The sequence below is a fragment of the Mus caroli genome, unplaced genomic scaffold (genome assembly GCF_978045245.1).
Source record: "Mus caroli unplaced genomic scaffold, Mus_caroli_1 scaffold_10, whole genome shotgun sequence".
NCBI lineage: Eukaryota > Metazoa > Chordata > Mammalia > Rodentia > Muridae > Mus > Mus caroli.
The window spans coordinates 9598854-9620308 of NW_028227265.1; the positions used below are offsets into that span (position 1 = coordinate 9598854).

The 21455-nt window shown below is 52.0% G+C and overlaps 1 protein-coding gene across 1 annotated transcript in view; it reads left to right on the forward strand.

Moving 5' to 3' along the window:
• The first annotated feature begins 391 nt into the window (after window positions 1-391).
• Window positions 392-21455, forward strand: part of Cotl1 (coactosin like F-actin binding protein 1) — a 30162-nt gene continuing 9098 nt past the window's right edge. The window contains exons 1-3 of the mRNA XM_021169751.3: window positions 392-626; window positions 726-808; window positions 17822-17979. Coding sequence (XP_021025410.1) covers window positions 550-626; window positions 726-808; window positions 17822-17979 — 318 coding nt within the window. The 5' untranslated portion in view covers window positions 392-549. The remainder of the gene's footprint in view (window positions 627-725; window positions 809-17821; window positions 17980-21455) is intronic.

The following is a 21455-nucleotide window of genomic DNA, read 5'->3' on the forward strand; positions in this document are numbered from 1 at the left end:
GGAGGAAGGAGGCCTTAGGACGGAGGGAAAAGGGGCTTGGGGTGGGATAAATAGGAGAGATGAGAAGGCAAACAAGGTAGAGGCTGAAAGAAGAGGAGAACAACGGCGTAAGGGAAGGAGAGGAATGGAGGAGAGAGGGAAGGAGGAAGAAGAGCGAGATCGGAGAACACAGAAGGTGGTGGAAGGAGCGAGGGGCTGGGGCCCACGGAGTGGGGAGGGAAGAAGGCGGAGGAAGGGAAGACGAGGAGGAAGGGCCCCCCTCCAGCCCTCCGCGGAGTTGCGCAATCCGCACAGACTGGGATTGGCCGCCGGATGTGCGAGACGCTCCGCCCCCGCCCCGCCTGACCAATGGGAGCGGAGGGGCGTGGCCTTCACGGGAGTAGAGTCCCCGCGCGCGCTCTGGCTCTGCAGTAACCGCGGGCCTCTCTCCGAGGACCTTAGCTTGCTGTTGCGAGCGGCCACCTCCCCTGCTCACTCTCGGAGCCCGCTCGACCCTCGTAGCGGATCAGGGACGCGTTCACTGGTTCCGGCAGTGTCCTCGCGGCGGCCATGGCCACGAAGATCGACAAGGAGGCGTGTCGCGCGGCGTATAACTTAGTGCGGGACGACGGCTCGGCGGTCATCTGGTGAGCAACGCCGCGGGGCCGGGGAAGCCAGTAGTGACCTGCTTCGTGCCGCTCGCCGCCGCCGCTCACCTATGTTTCTTTTCTTCCTCCAACCCAAAGGGTGACTTTCAGATACGACGGCGCCACCATTGTCCCCGGCGATCAGGGAGCAGATTACCAGCACTTCATCCAGCAGTGCACAGGTAGGGCGACCCTCATGAGACCTTTTGAAAAAGGGTGGGCACCCTGGGCAGCGAGCTGCTGGGCGTCCAAGCAGCAGCAGATCTGGGCTGGGGCTTTGTTTGTATGTTTGTTTTGTTTTTGTCTTTGTGTTTTTGGAGATAGGGGCTCACTATATATCCAGGGTGACCTCCAACTGGCCATCCTCTTGCCCCAAGCGTCTAGTTCTGGTAGGGTGGGCGTGCACAGCCATGCAAAGCTCTGATCTGAGCTTTCCAAAGTCCCGAGTGTATCCCAACCCCACCCTGCCCCCAACCCCTGTGGACATCACCATCAAGTGACCCGAAGAGATTCCTCCCCCGGTAGTGTCAGACGGCTTCTTCCGCTCCCGCTCCCTGTGGTTCACTGGGTTTCCAGGTCAGAAGGGGCAGTTCAAACTCCACCCTCTCTGATTGGTCAGTGAACAATAAACGCCGAAGCCCCTGGGGGCTGCAAGCTAAAGGCAGAACCCAGGGCCCCACCCTCCTTTCTCCCTTCCATCTTTGTCCGTATCTGCTTCTATACAAGCCTTTAATTTGAAGAGTACAGAGACACGCACCAAGAACGTGTATCTGATGTTGCTATACCAGGCCTGGATAAAGAGAAGGTGACTTGTGAGGTCCCAGCGGCCAGTTTCCTTTGGAGCGAATGGCCACTGGCTGGGGTGGGGCATGGAGAGCTGAGATTGCTCCATGGTTTTGTGTGGAGGAATCACGCAGATGTGTGACTTACTAAAAGCATCCCAGGGAACCCTAAGGTTTGTGTGTGTTAAGCTTCCTTGGGAAGTGTGGACCATGAAAGAACACAGGGCCTGAATGGCCACAGCCCCCGTAGAACAGCTCAACACCATTGGTAAAGAGATCTCTAAAGGAGCTGGTGTGCAGAGCAGCTCAGCATATTCTGGAAACAGAGGCAGGGGGATGGAGAATTGGAGGCCAGCCTAGGCTGGGCATCCCCGTGCCTTCCGGAAAAAGAGCCTTTAAAGAGATTGGAAGTAAGAGACCCCGGGGCTCTCCTGTTGTGTCTCCTGTTGTCTTTAGCTTTGGAACTAATGTCAAACAAAAGCAGGCCACCTAGGAGCTAGGGTGTGGACTCCTGGGGATGGCTGTGGATTAGAATCCCTCTTGGGCTGCTTTCCAGTTGGGTGGGTTGGGGCCAGGTCCCTGGGGGTGGGGGTGGGGGTCACCTGATCTCTTGTAGTGCTGCTGTGAGATTGATTGATCCCAAGTGTGTGTAAGAGTTCAGGACAGTGCTGGTCAGAGTCATTGGTGACAAGCAGACAAAAAAAAATTTTAAAAGTCAGGGTCATGTGACTTCTTAACTGCTTTCTTTCTTCTTCTTTTTTTCTTTCCTCTTTTCTTTCTTTCCTTTTTTCCCCCCAATACAGGGTACGAACACAGGGCATTGAATAGGCTGGCCACATGCTCTACCACTGAGGTACATCTCAGCTTTCTTAAAAAATTGAAACCATTTTAATTTGAGACAAGTTCACACTCAGTAGCACAGGCAGTCCTTGAACTTGCGATCTTCCTGCTTCTGCTTCCTGTTTTCTTTAATTGCTTTCTGGCCTCAAACTTGGCTGTGTAGCTAAGCCTGGCCGGAAACTCCCCGATCCTCCTGCCTCTGCCTCCAGAATGCTAGGATGATAGGCTTGCATCACCTTGCCCGGTGGCATAACGTTCTTAATTGAATCATCTTTTGCATTTAGTTCGTCTCAAAGGGCATTCACTTTGTGCAGTGTGGTACTAAGATTAGTTAGTGTGAGATTGTGTGTCCGCGTGTAAGCATTCTCCTGGCTAAAATGTCTCCTGGGAGTTGCTGCTAGATTCTATATTCATTGCTTTTGTAAATAATTCACTTAAAACAACATCGCTGTAAAGGGCGATATCGCGGAGTCAGTGCGCAGGATCTCAGCCGCTCCGACTGCAGCAAATGCTTCCAACCTGGGACAAGTTGCAGACTCAACTTTCCCAAAGTTGGCGCACCATCAGTAGGATTGTCCCCAGAGTCTCTGGGGCTGGGTGCCACAGGTCTGCTTCTCTCCTCACCGGGAGCCCACCCCCAGCCCTCCTGCCTCTGTGACTATTTATTTACACCACTAAGCTGGAGAAGGTGACAGAGCTGGAGGCCAAGCATCCGGCTGTAGATTCCCAGCTGATGCTCCTGTTGCTGCACATCCGGCCTGGATGCTGCTTGGGGGACACTTCCTTCCTCTGGTGGGCTGTGGTTTTCTGCTCAGATCTCCCATGGCTAACCCTCTACTGGGATGGGATGGCAGTCGTCTGGCGTCTGAGCTAAAAATGTTCTGCAGGCTGCTTGTTGGTCCCTGTGAATGGACTGTGGGATCGAGGCTGCAGCTGCAGTCTGCTCTCTCTTCCCAGCCATCTGGTGGACATTGTACAGATGGATCTGCTTGCCACGTCTGCTCTCTGTCCCTCCCCCATGAGGCCTCCTGAGCCAGGGACCCCACCCTCAGCCTTCCTATTTGTAATCTTACCTACTCCCACTGTACCTGACCTGGGTGTCAGCCCTGCTTCCGGTGGGCTGGCTCATTCTGAAGATTGCAAACCAAGGCCCAGAGAGGTTAAGTGACTTACCTGACACCTAGGGAGAACAGCGCCAGGTCTGGACTCTGGGGCCCATTGTTCTTGTCCCCAAGGAAGTGGTTTAGAGGCTTCTTCTTTATGAGACGGTTTGCAGACTGGAAGATTTGCTTATTGTGGGGCAGGGAGAGCCCTAATTCCCTGTCAGCTGCCTTGGCAGGCCCCAGAAGAAAGGCTTTCCCCCTTACTCCCAAACACCTCAGCGATGTATAGGGTTCCACCCTGCCTTTCCTGTGGAATTATCTCTTTTCAATAATTACAAAATTAATAACAGAATGAGTATATAAATATTAGTTAACCAAGTTACTTTTAATTCCTGTAGTTTTCATCCTGAGACTCTCAGTGGGTGCTTAGCCCTAGCACACAGTGGGCCAGCCTACATCCAGCCTGCGATGGCCTCCTGTGGCACTAAACCTTAGCCTGGGTCTATTTGCAGGAGCTGCTTGGTCCGTGGGGAGAACTGGTTGCCATGGTACTGAGGGGTGCAGGCTGTGCCAATGTTCTGAGTTCAGATTCATGTTCCCGAAGCAGACAAGCTGCCCATCTGTTGACCCTTCTGCCACAGTGAAGACAGCAGGAGTGTATGCTTAGGGCATAGTATGTTCCTCAAATGTCCCTGAGTAGGACTAGCATTTTATTTGGGGACAGAGGTCCTGGGGAAGCAGTGTACATGCTGAGAATGGCAGAAAGGTAGGGGAAGTTAGGGGAAGCACCTGAGCTGGGGGCTACAGGGACCCCAGAGAGCCACACAGAGTCGGGAAGCATCACTGCTCAGCCCACAGAGGTTGAGGGGCCATTTGCCAACCAGAGGGGATGCACCCATCCACATGACAGCTGTAGACTCGGGGCTCATAGGTCTGGCATGGGTGACAAGGCAGAGACTCCAGCTGTCTGGAGTCACATTTTGTTTTTGTTCTGGGCAGGCAGCTCAAGCGTCTTTGTGTGTGTGCACATGTATGTGTGGGAGCATGTGTATGTGCATGTATGAGTGGGAGCATGTGTTATGTGCATGTGTGTTTGTGGGAACATGTGTTATATGCATGTGTGTATGGGAGCATGTGTATGTGCATGTATGTGTGGGAGCATGTGTGTGTGGGAACATGTGTTATGTGCATGTGTGTGTGGGAGCATGTGTATGTACATGTATGTGTGGGAGCATGTGTTATGTGCATGTGTGTGTGGGAACATGTGTTATGTGCATGTGTGTGTGGGAGCATGTATATGCACACTTATGTGTGTAGAGTGCAGAAGTCAATGTTGATGTGTGTGTGTGTTTTCCCATGCATGCACGTGCCATGGTGCACATGTGGGGGTCAGTGGACAGTTTTGGGGAGTTAGTTCTCTCCTGCCATCTGGGTTCCAGGGATCAAATGCAGGCGGTCAATCTTGGGAATAGGCACTGTTACCCGCCCCCTGGACCCCAGCTTTGCCAGCTTGCCACCTTTTGAGACAGGGCTCACTAGCATGTAACTGTGTCCAGCTTTTCTGAGAGTGCCGGTGATCCAGACATGGGTCCTCGTGCTTGTGCCACAACCCCTTTATCAACTGAGCCACCCAACTGCAAAGGGTTCTTCTAGGATAGTCGGAGACTCAGGACAAAGAGGAGGTGAAAACCATTCAGAAATGTGTCCGCCCTTCACTGTGTCCACCCTTGTTCTGTCCTTGGTCATAGCCATTCATTCTGTGCACCTCTGGCTACTTTGTAGACTTTACTCTGAGAACTCAGGTGAAATGTCACAGCAAAGACACCCTACACAGCATATATTTCATGACCTCCCAGGAGGATTGGCCACATGACCATGGACCTAATTTTTGTCTGTGTTCTTGAAACATTTCTCTATATGAATTTTCTGGTCCAAAGTAGGGCCATCCTATGGCTGTTGGGCCACCCACCTTCCCTTCTGGCACCAAGTTCCAGCTTTACTATCTTTTGTTTTGTTTCTTTTTCTTGTGGCTCCTTTAAAGGGCTATACAATATCCTCTTGTCAACTGCAACATTGTCTAACCAGGTCCGCTGCTGATAGACCCAAAGGCTTTGCTGGATGCAGTTTTCTTTTGGAAAGAACCCAGGCTTCTGGGAATGCATCCAGTGTTCTGGTGTCGATTTTAGAGTCTGTGGGGAAAAGCACAGATGAAGGATCCAATCTTTGCTCTAACCGAAGCCTGGCTGTGCTGTGTGACCTTGGGCAGGTCTGCCAGAGTCTCTGTTTCTGTGTGTGTGAGATGAGGATGGTTGTGGATGATAAAGTGACAGGATACAGAAATGCCACCTGGCATAAAATAGATGTTCTCTGTGTTTACAGCACCACCATAGCTGTCTTGGGAGGTACCTGGCCCAGGCAGGCTGAAGTAAACTGGATGTGTGGGGTAGTCCCTGGAGAAGGGCATGCCAAGAGACTGTCAGCAATGATTGGTTGACAGAGGTGCTGGGTGAATGTGATACTCCTATGATGCTCTGGTCAGCCCACAGCAGAGTAGCCTGAAGCCGTTTTGACTTAGGACATTGATCTATATCCCATCTTTTGTGAGGGTTGGGGGTGAATGGCTCTCTAGATGGCACGTGACCCAGACGTGGCTAATTCGAGCGAGCCTCCCCATCATGATGATTAGCCCAAGGTAGGAGCCTCACATGATCCCTCAACCTGATCAGGCTTGCTTCTGGGACTGGGACTTTGGACAGGGCGGTTGGGAAAGAGTCCTTTAATCTTTCTCTGGGATTAAACCCAGAGTGAACGAAGGCTTGGAGTCACAGGACCCTTCTGCCTCTGACAGAGCCTGTAGGCAGCGCAGGCAAAGGTCAGGGTTAGAGACCAGCTGGCAAGGCTTAGACTCTTGATCCAGCCATGCCTGAAGCTGTCTCTGTCCTTGTTGACTTCCCTGAGCTATTTGATTTCTTTGTCTTTCCTTTGGAGACAGGGTCTTGAAACTATAGCCCAGAATGGCCTGGAACTCACTGTTTAGCTCAGGCTGGCCTTGTAGTTTAAGCTAATCCCCGAGTGCCATGATTAAGGTATGAGCCACCACACCTGCTGGATTCTGACTTTACCTTCAAGGGTGTGGAGTAGCTTGGATACTGTTTGGTCTCCACTAATGCTTTCCTTACATTCTGTTGCTGAGTGCATTTGGCTTTGTGTCAGCCCTTTGGATTTATAGCTTGGTGAAGTTTTTTCTTGCCTTTGAGTTTGTGATCACTTTTGCGGTGTCTATTTTTCGCATGAGTAGCCAGTGCCCCTCCCCTTAGAGCAGCTTCTTTAATCTCCACCCTCAGGAGCTGATGCAGCCTTGGCAGCCTTCCCTCTGAGTTTTCTGGGTGTTATAAACCCCCCCCCCCGCCACCTCCCTCACCAAACACAGACAGACACACACACATGTACACACAGACACTCACACATGCATACACACATGCACACACACATACATGTACACACACAGACACACACACATGCATACACACAGACAGACACACATATATACATACACACACAGAGACACACACATGCATATACACACACAGACACACATGCATACACACATGTACACACACATGCATACACACACGCACACACAGACACACACCCAGCCTCTCCCTTTGCACTTTAATTTTCCTCTTTGCTTTTTCTTTTTCTTTTTTTCTTTTAAAGACATTCTCACTGTTGAGTCCTGGATGGCCTGGAACTTGCTATATAGACCAGGCTGGCCTTAAAGTCATAGCAGTCCACCTGCCTGTGTCTGCTGGGGAATAAAGGCTTGAGCTGCCACTGTGCCCAGCCTTGTTAGCTCTTTTCTTTTTCTTTCTTTCTATTTAACTTACCTCTTCTGTTGTTTCTAGAGACTTTGGTCTTCAGAAAACCTCTCTGCCCCCTCCCTTCACACTGCCCCCCCCCCATACTGCCCCCACCCCCTACTGCCTCTATTTCCTTACCCCTCCCCCTCTCCCCTTGTCCCCTTCCCCTCTGCCCCTGCCCCCCCCTCCACTCTCCCCTCCCTCCTCTTGCTGGGGCTCCTTCACTTCTGTCTCTTTCTTCTGCCCTTTTTCCTGCCTGTCAGTCTGAAAGGCCTCAGGGCTCCGCCCTTCCTGCTGGCCTTGTCGTTCATTTACTAAATCTACTGAATAAGGCCTTTGGGCTGACTGGGGCCCTGTTCTTGACCCCATGACCTGGTCCTCCAGCCAGGGGTGACTGTCTGGGTTCACTTTGGGATCCCCACCCCCCAACTCCTAACAGTATTTTCATGGCTTTTGTCCAGAAGGCCCCTGTGCTGGGAATGACCTGGACCACTCCCTGCTGCCCTCCCCCACCCTCTTTTCCTCAGATCTTGTGGGCAGTCTTCCTCCGTTTTGCTTTCTAGGAAGGCTTCTCTGCTCTAGTTAAGGCCCAGGGTAAACGTCCCTTCTACTCTGATGTCACCCTTGTCCTCGGGGAGTTGGCCATGTGTAATACGTGTACATGTATATGTGGGTGTTGCACACATGTGTGAGAGAGAGACTGTGAGAGAGAGAGAAAAGAGACACACACACACACACACACACAGAATGAGAGAGAGAGAGAGAGAGAGAGAGAAAGAGAGAGAGAGAGAATCCTATGGCAAGGTCCTGAAGAGACTTCATGGTTTTGGTATGATCTTGGTAGCTAGGCCTAAGCACACCTCCCCCCAACCCCCATGAGTACACCACTCCCTTGACTGACTTGACTCATGTCTTCTGTAAGTGCTGGCTCTCTGGCCTTCTGTTTCCATTTCAAGAAGGAATCCATGCTGTCTGGCCTCCAATCTGAACTCTGTTCTATGTGAGCTGTGTGACTCTGGCAAGTCACCTAGCTCCTCTGTGCCCCATTGTGCTCACTGGAAGAGCTAGCCTTTGCTCAGGCAGGTCTAAACCAGCAGGCTCACACACCTTCTGTCCACCCATCCTGTTTTCTCCTGGGCACTGTTTTAGCTTAGCTCAAGCTGACCCTGGGCCCCGGGCCTGGGTGCAGGCCAGGGGGTTGGGGAGGGGGTAGACCCAGGAAGCAGGAATGAGGGTGTGGGTTGGGTGAGGCAGGAGGGCGGAGAAGCAGTACAGGGAATTCATGCCAACCAGATGCCATTCTGCTGGGACCCTCGAGGATCTGGTAGGAGGCTGGGGCTACCAGTTTATGTCTCCAGTTCATTGGTTAAGAGGTGTCACCAGACTCCAGGGCTGCATCTCTGGTGAATCAAGCAGTCAGAGATTTCATAGATAGGCCATGAGCAGAGGCCAGGTGGTTTGGGGACCAGTACTCCTTGGAGCTGGCGGCAAAACCCAAAGCTACACCCACACCTAAAGCCACGCCCACACATGCCGTTTTTTTCCCTACTTGGATCTGAGCCTGCCTTTAGAGCTGCTGTATTTCATGATGCTGTACTGGGAGCACTTGGGAGTGTATAAACACAGCCCACTATTATCTAGGTGTTCCCCAGCCATGCCTGAAGGCTGAGCCTGCACAGGAAGTCCCACTGTCCCCTCTGAAGCAGTAACTCCGCAATCAGTGCAGAGCAAATGGCCCCTGTCAATAGCCCTGACCACATGGCTGCTTTGGCCTTGTGCCAGGCCTCTTCCTGCAATCCCGTGTCCCAGAGTGCCTCTCCTACAGACTTGTGTGTACTCGATTCTCAGAGGTGGCCAGCGGCCTCAGAGCATCCGTCCCCAGAGGCCTGTTTCCGAGAGCGGATTTTTATATTGCCTTTTAATATTTATGTCATGGATGCACTTCGGAATTAACTTGCAGTAGATCTGGCGGTGGCGGGGGAGGGGCGATACTAAGGCTTGAACCCAGGCACTCTTGCATGCAGGGACGCACTACCCTGGAGCCAACCGTCTTCTTCCTCCTTTCATTTTGCCAAGTTGCCCAGGAGGGTTTTGAACTTTGACTCCTCCCGCCTCAGCCTCCCTGGTAACTGGATTGACAGGCCTGCTATAGTGGGTCCCGATTGTTTCTTATTTATTTTTATTGAGGCAGGGTCTGGGCAGCCCTGGCTGGCCTGGGACTCACTGCTCCTGTATCACTTGCCAGGCTCGGATGTCTCCATCTTTGCTGGTCTCTGCATCTGTCCTCGTGTACTTACTGGCGTTTGATTCTGGCGTGTCTGCTCGTCCTTGCCAAGAATGAGCAGGTTGATCGTATTAATAAGAACAGTGGTTAATGGTGGTCCTCCTGTGGCCTGGGCTTTTGTCGTCTTCTTGCCTCGTCAAGGCCAGCAGTGTCTGCGTAGTCCTTTCTCACGGCAGCTCCTGGTCCTCATTCTCCTACTTCCTATTTCTCCGTGTAGGAATTTGTAGTGGCGTTTAGCCAAGCTAAAGGTACTCAGCTCAAGCAGGCAGGTCATGACGGGGTGACGGGGGTCCCCCAGTCTGCGTACATTTAAGATTTCCCTGTGGTCTACTTATCATCATGGGTTCCCAGGGTGGGTTCTGCGTGTCCAGAGACCTTGTCCTGAGGACTGGCTGCTCTGTGGCGTTAGGTGGGCCCTTCAGCACCCAGCCTACCTCACCTTCCTGCCTGTTGCTCTGCGGTCTCTGTTTGCTCCTTGGTTGCCACGGTTACCACCAGCGGTCTTGTCGGTGTTCTTGTCTTCATTACCGTCATCTTACCAGCTCTTTTCCTTCCTTTTTTATCTGCATAATCTGTCTGTGTAGCATAGGCTGGCCTTAAGGCCACAATCCTCCTGCCTCAGCCACCAGAGCGTTGTGATTGACAGGTATGAGCTGTTCCAATGAGCTTCTCCAGCCTCTTTCAAAACTTGCTAGGTGTCAGGCCAAACCAAGGGCTTGTTTTTGTCACCTGAATCCACCGAGGACAGCAGACTGGGTTAACTCTCTGGAGAATGAGAGGGGATTTCTCTCCATCCCCTTGGTAGAGCAGCCAGCCCCTCCTGTGTGCTGTTGCTCCGTGAGACCTAGGAAGGAGGCACAGCCCCCACCTCATGGCCTCATCCAGGCCAGCAGCTGTGTATGGATGCTTTCTTCTCTCCGTGCCCTTTGGTTAAAAGGTCAGTGTGCAAATGCGGTCAGCTGCTAGGTGGCCCCTGAGCGAGCTTTCTCTGCATCTCCTGCTCGCTCTCTGGGGGTGTGGGGGGGGCGGTGTAAGTCACACTGACAGTGCCCAGGGGGAATGGTGCCTCCCACAGTACTGAGCTGCTGACACCGAAGACTGCGCGCTCCCGAGACCACAGAGGTGACTGCTCAAGGCTCTTTCTGAGAGTGTGCCATGTGCCAGCACCATCTGGGCACTAGGATTGATAGGAACAAGATGTAGTCTTCCAGGCTGTGTCTCTGGCCCCGATGGAAGACTGCTTACGTAACTCCCAGGGAAGCTTGGGTTCAGTCCTCATCGATGTACAAACCAGACTTGTGGGGCGGGTTGTAAACTGATCACCCAGTCGCTTGGGAGGTGGAGGAAGGAGAATCCAGAGTTCAAGGTCATCCTTGGCTGAGTGGTTCCGAGGCCTGCCTGGGCTACGTGAACCCTCTGAACCAACTTAGCCTTTAAGACTCGGATTCAACGGGATCTCATCCATGAAGCCTTCCTTGATCACAGCCTCCAGAAAAAGCTAACTTCCTTCCTTCTTTGATGTTCTAGTCACACCTGAGTAACAGCCCTTTGGGTGATTGGTGTCATTGTGCTCAACAGTTGGAGGGTAGTGATCGGGTAGGGACGTCGGTCGGTCGTATTTAGTAATCTCTGAATCACAGGTTGACTGTGCGTTTGTCCGGTGATTGACTTAGCAGAACTGTGAAGGGCAAATCGGTGCTTGCCTGGCTGCCGTGTGATCCAGCAGTCCCACCCCATACGCCACACTGGCCTGAGGGTATCTGGCCTAGTGCTGTTTCAGCAGATCATCAACTGAGATAACTGATTAGCGCAAACACCTGTGCTATGTCGGGGAAGCCTGGGGCTCTCTGTAATTTGGGTCTCCTGGTCCGCCCGTTCCCTGGAGCTCCGGCTCCAGAGCCTGCCAAAATCATCTCCCGCTTACTCTACTGCATTTTTCTCATGTTCTCTGACTAGGAAAGCTGGGTCGCCAGTGGTTGATGATAACTCAGCCGGAATGGTTTGGGCTGATGCTGGGGTGGGGGAGGAGCTAGCACATTATATGCAATGTGATCACAGACGCGAAACTGCACGCAGATGCCCGTGTGCTGAGATAACCCTGGAGATTCAGCCTCCTAGCCCCTGAGAAAATAAGTCACTGTGGACGAGTCTTCAGTTCTGGGCCTGCGGGCTTTCTTTATGTAGTTCAGAAGTATTGCTGTTACTATTCAGTGGTTCTGGGATTGGATTTAGGGCTCTGCTCACCCTCAGGCATGATTCTGAGCTACATACATCCCACCTCTGGTATTACTTTTCTGTTTTTCAGTAAGTCCCATTAGATCGACCACATGGGCCATCCTCCTGTCCCTGAAGTAGCTAGGGTTGAAGCTCCATTGGTAGAATAATTTCCCAGCATGCATATAGTAAACCAGGTAGGTACATGTCGTAATCCTGGGATGCAAGAGTCAGAGGCAGGAGGATCAGAGGTTCAGGATCATACCAGGCTGCACGTAAGTTTGAAGCCAACATGAAACCCTGTGTTAAGGAAGTGAGACAGATGTTTGGGACAAGAGGGTGCTGGCGCATGCCCTGGATAGCCAGGGGCTGTGTAATGAAGAGAGACCATTTGTTACCTAACCTTTTTCTTGCAATTTCCAATCAGCCTGAGGCTCCCACCTTCTGGCCTCATTCATTCATCCATCCATCCATCTATCCATTCATTCATTCATTTTTCTTGTGCTAGGGATGGAGTCTGCAGACTATAGCGAGAGCCAAGGGAGGAGGGTGTGTGGCATCAGTAGTGCCTACAGATGCTGTCATGAACGTGGGTGTACCAGCCTCCTTCCTCTGTATTGGAAGGAGAGCCTCGTCCCCTCTGGGGCCCTCTGCCTGGTCCTACAGGAGCCAGGATGCAGTGACTGTGTCCAGCTGCCTCTGGGCTTTGACAGAGTGTCAAAGTGGTGGTTTTTTTGTTTTTTGTTTTTTTCTTCCTCCCAGCTTCCTGGAGATGTAGCCACCCCCCCCCTCCTCCCGCACCTCCAGCCTGTAACTCCTTCTTTCTAGCCTCTCTTCCCGCTGCAGCCCTCCCCTCCAGCCTGTACCCCCCCTTCAGCCCTGTCCCCCAGCCTGTCCTATCCTGTCCTTGTTGTACCCCATGTCCTCCCTCCCACTCCCCGCCTGCAACCCCCTCCCCTTGGGAAGATGGCTACTCAGCTCTTTCTTTGGTGTGGGAGTGTTTCTCCTTTCAGAGCTTTGTTTGCACAACTTCTCTGAAGCTGTGAGGAAGGTCAGGAGCTGTGTGAGCTGATCCCGGGCTCTGGGCGTGTGCCCTGCTTTTCCTTTCTCCTTTCGTTGTACTCTGAAGTTCAGCTTCAGGGCAGAAATAATAATAAAAAAAATCATTCTCTTTTTCTCTACTTTCTGTTGGCTCATGGTTTATTTATCCATTGCCTGTGGTGTCCCTGGCACAGAGACATGAGAACTGGACAGATGGGCGAATTGCTTAAAAGATTTGATTTGTGGTAGGTAGGTCACCCCTGCAGTGACAGCACCCGGAAGACTGAGGCAGGAGCATCGAGTTGCATAAGTTTAAGGCCAGTTTGGGCTATGTAGTAAGTTCCAGGCTAGCTAGCCCTGGCTAAAGAACGAGCTAGGCTCTGATCAAAACGTTCCCAGAGCCCCTTCCGTCAGTGCCTTTATTTTCGCTCATTCAAGTTTCTGCTTACTCCACACCCAGTGTGTGTCACGTGTGATAAGGAAGTCACTGAAAGCTCACTCAGTGTTAAGGTGCTACATGGCAGCTCTTTGGTCCCTGGGCCTGCCCTGAAGCATCAGTGTGGATGCAGTGTTGGGAGGTGGGGGCAGCATCGTGGTGGGAGGGGGAGGAGGGAGATGAGCCCCAACTTAAGGGTCCACTAAGGTTTTAAATTTGGGTGGGTACACACAGTCAGCATAGCAGGGACTCTCTGCTAGTATTTCTTTGGGGGACACCACCAAAGCAGCCTGACCTAGTGGCTTTGTAGATTGCAGACAATTCTGACTTCCTTTTCTGTTATCTGTCTGTCTTCCCATCCCCCGCTTATGGTTACTCTTTCCTTAGTTCACACTCTGCCTCTCAGTTCCCTATTGCTGTCCTTGCCCGGCATCCCCTGCCCGGACCCCAGCTGGCTCTCCTCTTTCCTCCTGCTAGGGACTCCCTCCATGCTTCATCTCCTAAACCCTCTTCCTAGATTAGAAGGGAAGCCGAAGGTGGGTGCAGGTGGGGAGAGGGCATATTTGGGGATAAAGCTGAGGAGTGGTGGTATAGGCCGTCGTGAAGAGAGGGGACGTGAGAGGAACCCAGGCAGAGGCGGAAGGGCCTTGGTGGGGCACCACTTAGGCAGTGGCCTGAGCACTCCCATCGGCTCCCTGCTATTGTTTATGGGGTGCTCAGTCGATGGAGGCCTGGAGCTTTGCAAGCAGCAGCCTGTGGTGGACATCTCCCTGCTCTCACAGCTTCCATAGAGATCAGCCTTCAAAGAGGCAGTAGATAGGACCGGGAAGGGGTGGGGGTGGGGGTTGTAGTAACCCCATGGCTCACCATATTGAGGGGAAGGCTGTTAAAGTTCCTAAATTGGAGGTGAAGAGTCCTGTGTAGTCACCCCAGACCTGGCACGCACAGGGAAGGCACAGAATTGTGTCAACCTTGGTGACATCCCTCCATGGGGACTCAAATAGATTTGTAATCCGTGCCCCAGTCCTTGGGATAAGGCTTCCCAACGATGATGTGTTAGGTGAGCAGGGAGTTAGACAAGCAAGTCTGGATGTCCTGACACTGCTCAAGGGGCCTCCTTTATTGCTGTGGCTTTCGAGGAGTTTGGGGGGGAGGGTGAGTCTGAGGGATAGCCTTGTCTGTCACCTTGATGGTTATGCCTCTGGTCCTGCAGAGGGTCATGTAGAAGACCTGCAGCGGGTCATGTGGAAAAGGTGGACCAGACCAGACCCTTCAGGAAACTTGGCCTGATCACTTCCTTAAAATGAAATGGCAGGAGGAAGGGCTGGGACCGGACTTTGAGGACTTCTGCTTTTCTGTGCTGGAGCCCTCTTGTCCCATCCGTTGTCCCGACTAGCTGCGTGTCCCATCCCTACACTGGATCCCCTACATCCCCACCTTGCCTTATTCTTTCTGTAGCTTTGGCTCATTCGAGTCACCCCGAAGGCTTGTTCAAGCTCCCCTCCTGCGCTGCCTCCTGGAGTTTCCAGACAAGCAGAGTGCATGCCCTTCTGGGTCCTGTGTGTTGAAAGGCAAGCCAGGACTGTGCACTTATTGAGAACTAGACTTCAGCAAGAAAGCAACTTCTTTTGAGTACACTGTAGCTGTCTTCAGACACACCAGAAGAGGGCATCTGATTCCATTACAGATGGTTGTGAGCCATGTGGTTGCTGGGAATTGAACTCAGGACCTCTGGAAGAGTAGTCAGTGCTTTTAACTGCTGAGCCATCTCTATCAGCCCCCAAGAAAGCAGCTTCTAACTCACTCCCATAACTCTCAACCCATAGGTCAGGACCCTTTTGTGGGCCAAATGACCCTTTCACAGAGGTGGCCTAAGACCATCGAAAACCAGATATTTGTATTACAGTTCATAGTGGCAAAGTTACAGTCATAAAGTAGCAACAACAATAATTTTATGGTTAAGGGTCACCACAACATGAGGGGGTTGCAACGTTAGAAAGTTTGGGATGCGCCTTTCTACTTCCTTGCTACCCAAGTCCCACTGGGGACAGGGTGTCACTGAGGAGGATGGCAGCAGACCCAGGTGCCAACCTTCTGATGAGTGTTCCACCTTAGCACACGTGTGCACACGTGGAGAAGTCCCCTCTGCTCATCGGCTGCTCCCGCACTCCTGTTCTGTCTGAGAAGAGGGCGGCTTAGGGCGTGTGCTCAGACAGCTTTGCGCCCTCATTTTTGGAGAAAGCAGTGGGAGTGGACTTCCCAAAAGGGCTGCCCGCTCACCCGTGCTGTCAGGATGGCTGCGACCGCCTCCAGCTTCAATGCAGCGGTAGAAATGCCGCACAGGCCTTGTGTCCACCCTCAGCTGACATCCTGTCCAGCCAGGTCTCCAGCGTCCAGCATTTGTAAATGCTATCGCTCCAGATTTCTGAAAATGTGTCTGTCAGCGATCTTCTTGAACAAACTGCTGCTAGCTAGCTAAGCACCCAGCCAGTCAGTCACTCCACATGTGGTTTGCCTGCTTCCCTCCCCCATGGTTGTTTAAATGAAGAAGTCAGCATGAGGTTCTGGAAGGTTCCCAAAGCCTTTAGGGGTGTGTGTGTGTGTGTGACTTACTTTCTGTGCACCAACTAGGCCTTAGGATACAAGTTTTACTGGGTGACTGCTAGAGACTCTTCAAAGGAAATCTAGGGGCTGACAAGATGGCTCAGTGGGTAAAGGTGATTGCCACCCAAGTTTGACGACCTAAGTTCAGTCCCTGGAACCTGCATAAAGGTAGAAAAAGGGGATGGACCCCATTTCTCCTCTGACCTCCGTATACACACCCTGCATCACTTATATGCTCTCAAAATAAGAAATACAACTAAATAAAAAATTTTAAAAGGACCCTGTTCTTTTATGTTTAACCCAAACCATATTGGAGTATACACTAAAACATTTCAGTGCTGTCTGGGGTGAGTGTTTGAAATGGATGAGGGGCAGACTTTGAGAAGGCCATATTTTGAAAGTCCCTTGTGGCACAGGAAAGCTGTGACCAGCAGTCAGGGAGGGAGAGCTGACGCCCCTGGCAGGCTCTGCACTTGGCTGGATGAAGGGTGAGGTCAGGGGCTCCAGCCACTGTCCCACACAAAGTCTTTGGCAAGGGCCCATAGTTGCTGGGCCCAAGACTCCATGCTGACACAGCAGAGCTGGGACATCGTCGCCATGGGAACGGAGACTGGTGGTGTTTTGTGTGAAGGCTGGTAGGGAAGTGGCTGGGATGGGTGCCTGCCTCCCCTGCAGGTCAAGGATGAAATTCTGTCAAACATTTCAGTGCTGGGTATTGGACACAGTGCATAAGACACTGTCCACAGCCCCACCCCATTCATGCTGAGAGATACACTCAGATACTGGTGGCCCCTGGTGTGCATCTGCGCCAGCTACAAGGCCCATGACCACACAACCTAGAAACCTTCATCTTCAAGAGTTCAAGTTAGGCCCAGGCCACATAGCAGCACCTGGTAACCCTGAGCTAGGACAGTAATTTCAGATAGACGTTTCTATCTGGTAGGCCACCAAGGCTTGAATGTCTCCTCCTCACGGATAACGATAGAAGTATGGAGCTACCATTTTGGAAGCCCTGGGGAGACAGAGACAGGAAAATACTTAGGGCTTCCTGACTGGCCAGCCTAGCATACCTGGTGGGTTTCAGGCCAGTGAGAGACCCTGTCTCAAAAAAACAAAGTAGATAGCACTCGGGGTTGTCCGCAGGCCACTACACACATGCGTGTGCACTTTTACCCACACACAGGTGTACAGTACACAGATGACCCCTGAGAACACAGTGACTTACGAACTCCGTCCCCACAGGGCACATGTGACATCATGTCATATTACCCATGTAACTATCTAAATCAGGGATCTCGGTGAATCCAGAGACAGAGGCAGGCTGCCGGTTGCCGGGGGCTGCCTGATCCTGGAAGCAGCTGCTCTTGGGTCCGTGTTTCCTTTTTGGATGATGAGAATGTTCTAGAATTAGGCTATGGCGATGGTTGCGCAGTTGTGTCCTTTAAAACGATATGTGTGCGCGCATGCCCGAGTGTGCTTTTTTTTTTTTTTTTTAACCAGTGACATTTTTATAAGTTCCTAACTGTCATAACATTTAGATTTTGAAGAAAAAAAATTTTAAAATGTAGAATATCTCTACAATCCTGTTGTGCGAGTACAAAGCGCTTGGGCTGGCAAGAGAGTTCAGTGGGGAAGGGGGCTTGCCACCAGGCCCAACAACCAGAGTTCAATCCCTGGTACCAACATGGTGAAAAAAGAGAATAGACTTTGCAAAACTGTCCTCTGACCTCTGAACATGTACCATGGCCTTCATGAATGTCCCACTGCCACTGGCTGCCCAGGGGATGGGTAGTTCTGCCCCTGGGGGACAGCCGAAAGTATGTAGAGTTGGCTCGTCAGACCTTGAGGATGCTCTAAGTGGTGTCTAGTGGTGGCCAGAGGTATCGTACAACACCCTGTATTTCATTGTATACCGGGGACACACTTGTATCTGCCTTCTTTCTGGGCACACCTGTGGCTCATGGGCTCTCCCAGGGACATGGTGTCAGGGAGTCCTTATCGAGTGCCATGTTCTCCCTGTCTTGGCCACAGATGATGTCCGGCTGTTCGCCTTTGTGCGCTTCACCACCGGCGATGCCATGAGCAAAAGATCCAAGTTTGCCCTCATCACATGGATCGGGGAGGACGTGAGCGGACTGCAGCGTGCCAAGACGGGGACCGACAAGACGCTGGTGAAGGAGGTGGTCCAGGTAATGTGCGCTGCTGCGTGTCACCAAGGGTCACCATCCAGTTGCAGTGGGCGTGTGTGGGGGGCTGTGGGGTGGACTTTGGAGAATCTTAACACTGTTCAGGGAGCTGGCCAGGGCCAGAGCTCTGCCATCTTGACTGTTACACCACAGAACATAGCAGCTGGACGTCGGCTTTGCACAGCCAGCAGCTCACAGACAAGGTGACCAGAATGGAGCCTACTGCCTGTCCCATTGTGGAGGGGTCCCACAAGTGGCCACGGGGATGTAGGGGAGAGGATGTGACCTTTCCCAGTTCCTGTGGTAGGGTACACATCAGGGGTGTCCTGTCACAGTTTGGTAACTTAAGCACGATAGTAGTAACGCCAACAGACAGCACCACAGACAGTGAGGTTGTTGGTTTGCTGGTTTGGGTGAGGGGCCACCTCAAGAAAGGCACACGCCTTTAATCCCAGCACTCGGGAGGCAGAGGCAGGCGGATTTCTGAGTTCGAGGCCAGCCTGGTCTACAAAGTGAGTTCCAGGACAGCCAGGGCTACACAGAGAAACCCTGTCTTGAAAAACCAAAAAAAAAAAAAAAAAAAAAAAAAGGAAAATCTGAATTCATTGCAGTCAGCAAGGTGAGTGTGCAGGAGTTCCCAAAGTCTAGAAGCCAGAGCCCTTCTCTTTAGCTTATCCAAATGGCTGTTCAGGTGACCAGGGTAGGTGTGGCCAGCCCTTTTCAGTCTGGCTGTTGCCCAGGGGCAAGTGACATGGGCAAAGAGAAAAGATGGGGCAGGAGAGATGGTTCAGTGGTCAGGAGCATTGGCTACATCTCCAGAGAGCCTTGTGCGCTTCCCGGCACCCACATGGCAGTTCGCAGCCCTCTGCAGCTGCAGCTCCAGGGGATCTGATGTCCTCTTCTGGACTCCACCCTATCTGGTGGCCTCTGTAGAAACCCTAGGAGGAGTTCCAGGGCTTACGAGCCCGGTAGTCAGCTTAATTGGATTTAAAGTAGGTTTTTATTTAATTCTGTCTCGTGTGCATGTGTATTGTGGGGTGTGTGTGTGTGTGTGTGTGTGTGTACATCACCGAGAACACATGGATAACATTATAAAGCCACTTCTCTCCTTCCATTTTTCTTTGGCTTCCAGGGACAAATTCAAGTCACCAGGCTTGCACCATCAGCACCTTTGCCCACTGAGCCATTGGCTGTCGTCCCCTCCTCCCCCATTATTTTACTCTAATATAACTTTGTTGAGATAGGGTAGCCCAGCCCGACCTTAAAACTTAGGGTGCTTCTCCTGCCTCTATTTTTTGAGCGCTATCAAGTGAGCCACCAGCCTTGGCTAGACCATTCATCTAGTTGCTTATTACACGCTTGTGATTTTGCTTTGCTGAGGCTCCAACCCAGGGCCTCAGGCATGCACTCTGCCACCAAACTGCAGTCCCCGGTCAGGGCTTTCTGTGAGCCTAGCACTGGCTGTGGTGGCCAAGCAGATCCATGAGTAGGGGTGACTCAGGGACTGCGTTCTCTGGTGCAGCCTTCACGGTGGGAATTCTAGTTCCTGGCTGTGGATTTGCAGGCTCCAGAGCACGGTGAGGACACGAGGGACTCATGGCTGGGTCCAGGCTCCGGTCTGCTTCCTGTCCTCTCCTGGCTCTGTTTCTCTCTGGATTTGGCCACCCTCTGCCCAGCAGAAGGAATCTCCAGGCTTTGGTGATCCATCAAGGCCAGGACCCCAGAAGAGAAAGGCCTGCCATCTCTGTGGTAGCCAGTTCCGTAAAAGACCACCAACCACCATTTTGGGGCAGGAGTGGGTGTTATGATTTGCGGCTACAATGAGGTTCCAGTTCAGAGCCCTCCTGAGAGGTGAGGTGTGCTGGGGGTCGCTCAAATGAGGAGCTGGGATTCCTGGGCAGGTGGGGTACATGCCTGTAACCCTAACACTTGAGTGTGGAGGTAGGAGGATTAGGGATTGAGGCCCGCCTGGAACTGGGAGTCAGAAAGGTCTGTGTTCAGAGCTGAGCCCTGTCCACGGCTGGGAAAACCAGACAGATGCCCCCTTCTCCACCAACCAACCACAGAGCTGCAGGGAGGTGAGCTGTTCTAAGGACACTTCCCCAAGTTGGGGAATGTGCTGAGCAGACAGCTCTCCTGGCCGAGGTTGCCCTGCCACACTGTTGTGCCCGAGAGAGCACACCCGCTCTTTGTTCTGGTGCCTCTGCAGGCTTCTGAGGACAATGTGGTGAACAGCAGGGGAGACTACCCGGTGCCATGGCAAGCTGCCTCGTGTCAGAGCAGATCAGGCAGGCCTTGCAAAATGCTCTAACTCACATGCCTATATATATATATATATATATATATATATATATATATACACACATACACACATATATTTACACTCACACATATATATATATACATACATATATACACACATATATATGCATATATATGTGTGTGTGTTTATTTATTATTGAGTTAAAAATATTATGTACATATGAACAATGTGTGTGGGGGACGTGCATGTGGAGGTCAGAGAACAATGTCATGGGGTCTCATTCTTTACTGGGGTTTGGGGTCAAAATCCAGTTACAGGTAGCAGCAAGCTCCTGTGCCTGCTGAGCCATCTTACTTGCCCAAGGGAGACTGTTTTGAAGATGGGGTTTCATCTAGAACATAGAGGGGAGCCTGGGAAGGCTTTAAGCCAGGGAGAGAGGCTGGCTTTGCTCGGGGAGAGGCCCCACATAAACCAAGCTGCTTCAACCATCTGGCTATTCTGTGGCTAGCTGTGGCTTGTTGTCCCTCACCAGACTCCAGACCCACTCGCAGCCCATGGCCAGCCTGCCTGTCTGGGTGTGATGCTTTCGAGGTACCTAGCAGCCAGGCCCAGCACAGAACCGTGGAACACCCGCTCTGTGCCAGACTGAAGGTGTGAGACCTCCTTATGATGGCCCAGGTACCCCGGGCATGTTCTGGGGGGCTTTGCCCTTTTCTGGCACCTCTCCATTCTTCTGTCTTCTGATGATTTGTCTCTAATCAGTCCCTTTCAGAGCAAACCTACACCACACACAGTTTGTGTGGCCCATGGTCACAGCAGCTGGGCACTATTTGGTGAGAGCCCACCACAGACATGAGTCTAATGCTGGTCGTGTGCAGTCTTTCTCGTGTAGACCTCAGCCTCCCATTGGTTAGGAGCTCACACAGATCATCATGTCTTGGGTCCCTCACTCTGTTTCCTCACCTGAGCAATGGGATGCCAGTCTAACACACGGAAGCAGAGAAATGAGAAATGAGATGCCGTATAGGGTGAGTGTGCTCCTGTAGATACCTAGTTCCTTCCTTTTGAGAGGGTCTCATGTTGCCCAGGTGTGTCTCGAACTTATCATATGTAGCTGAGGTGACCTTGAACCCCTGAAATCCCTGCCTAAAACCCCTAAGTGTCCAGATGATAGGTGTGCACCGCTGAGCCCTGTTTATGCAGTGCTGGGGTGGAA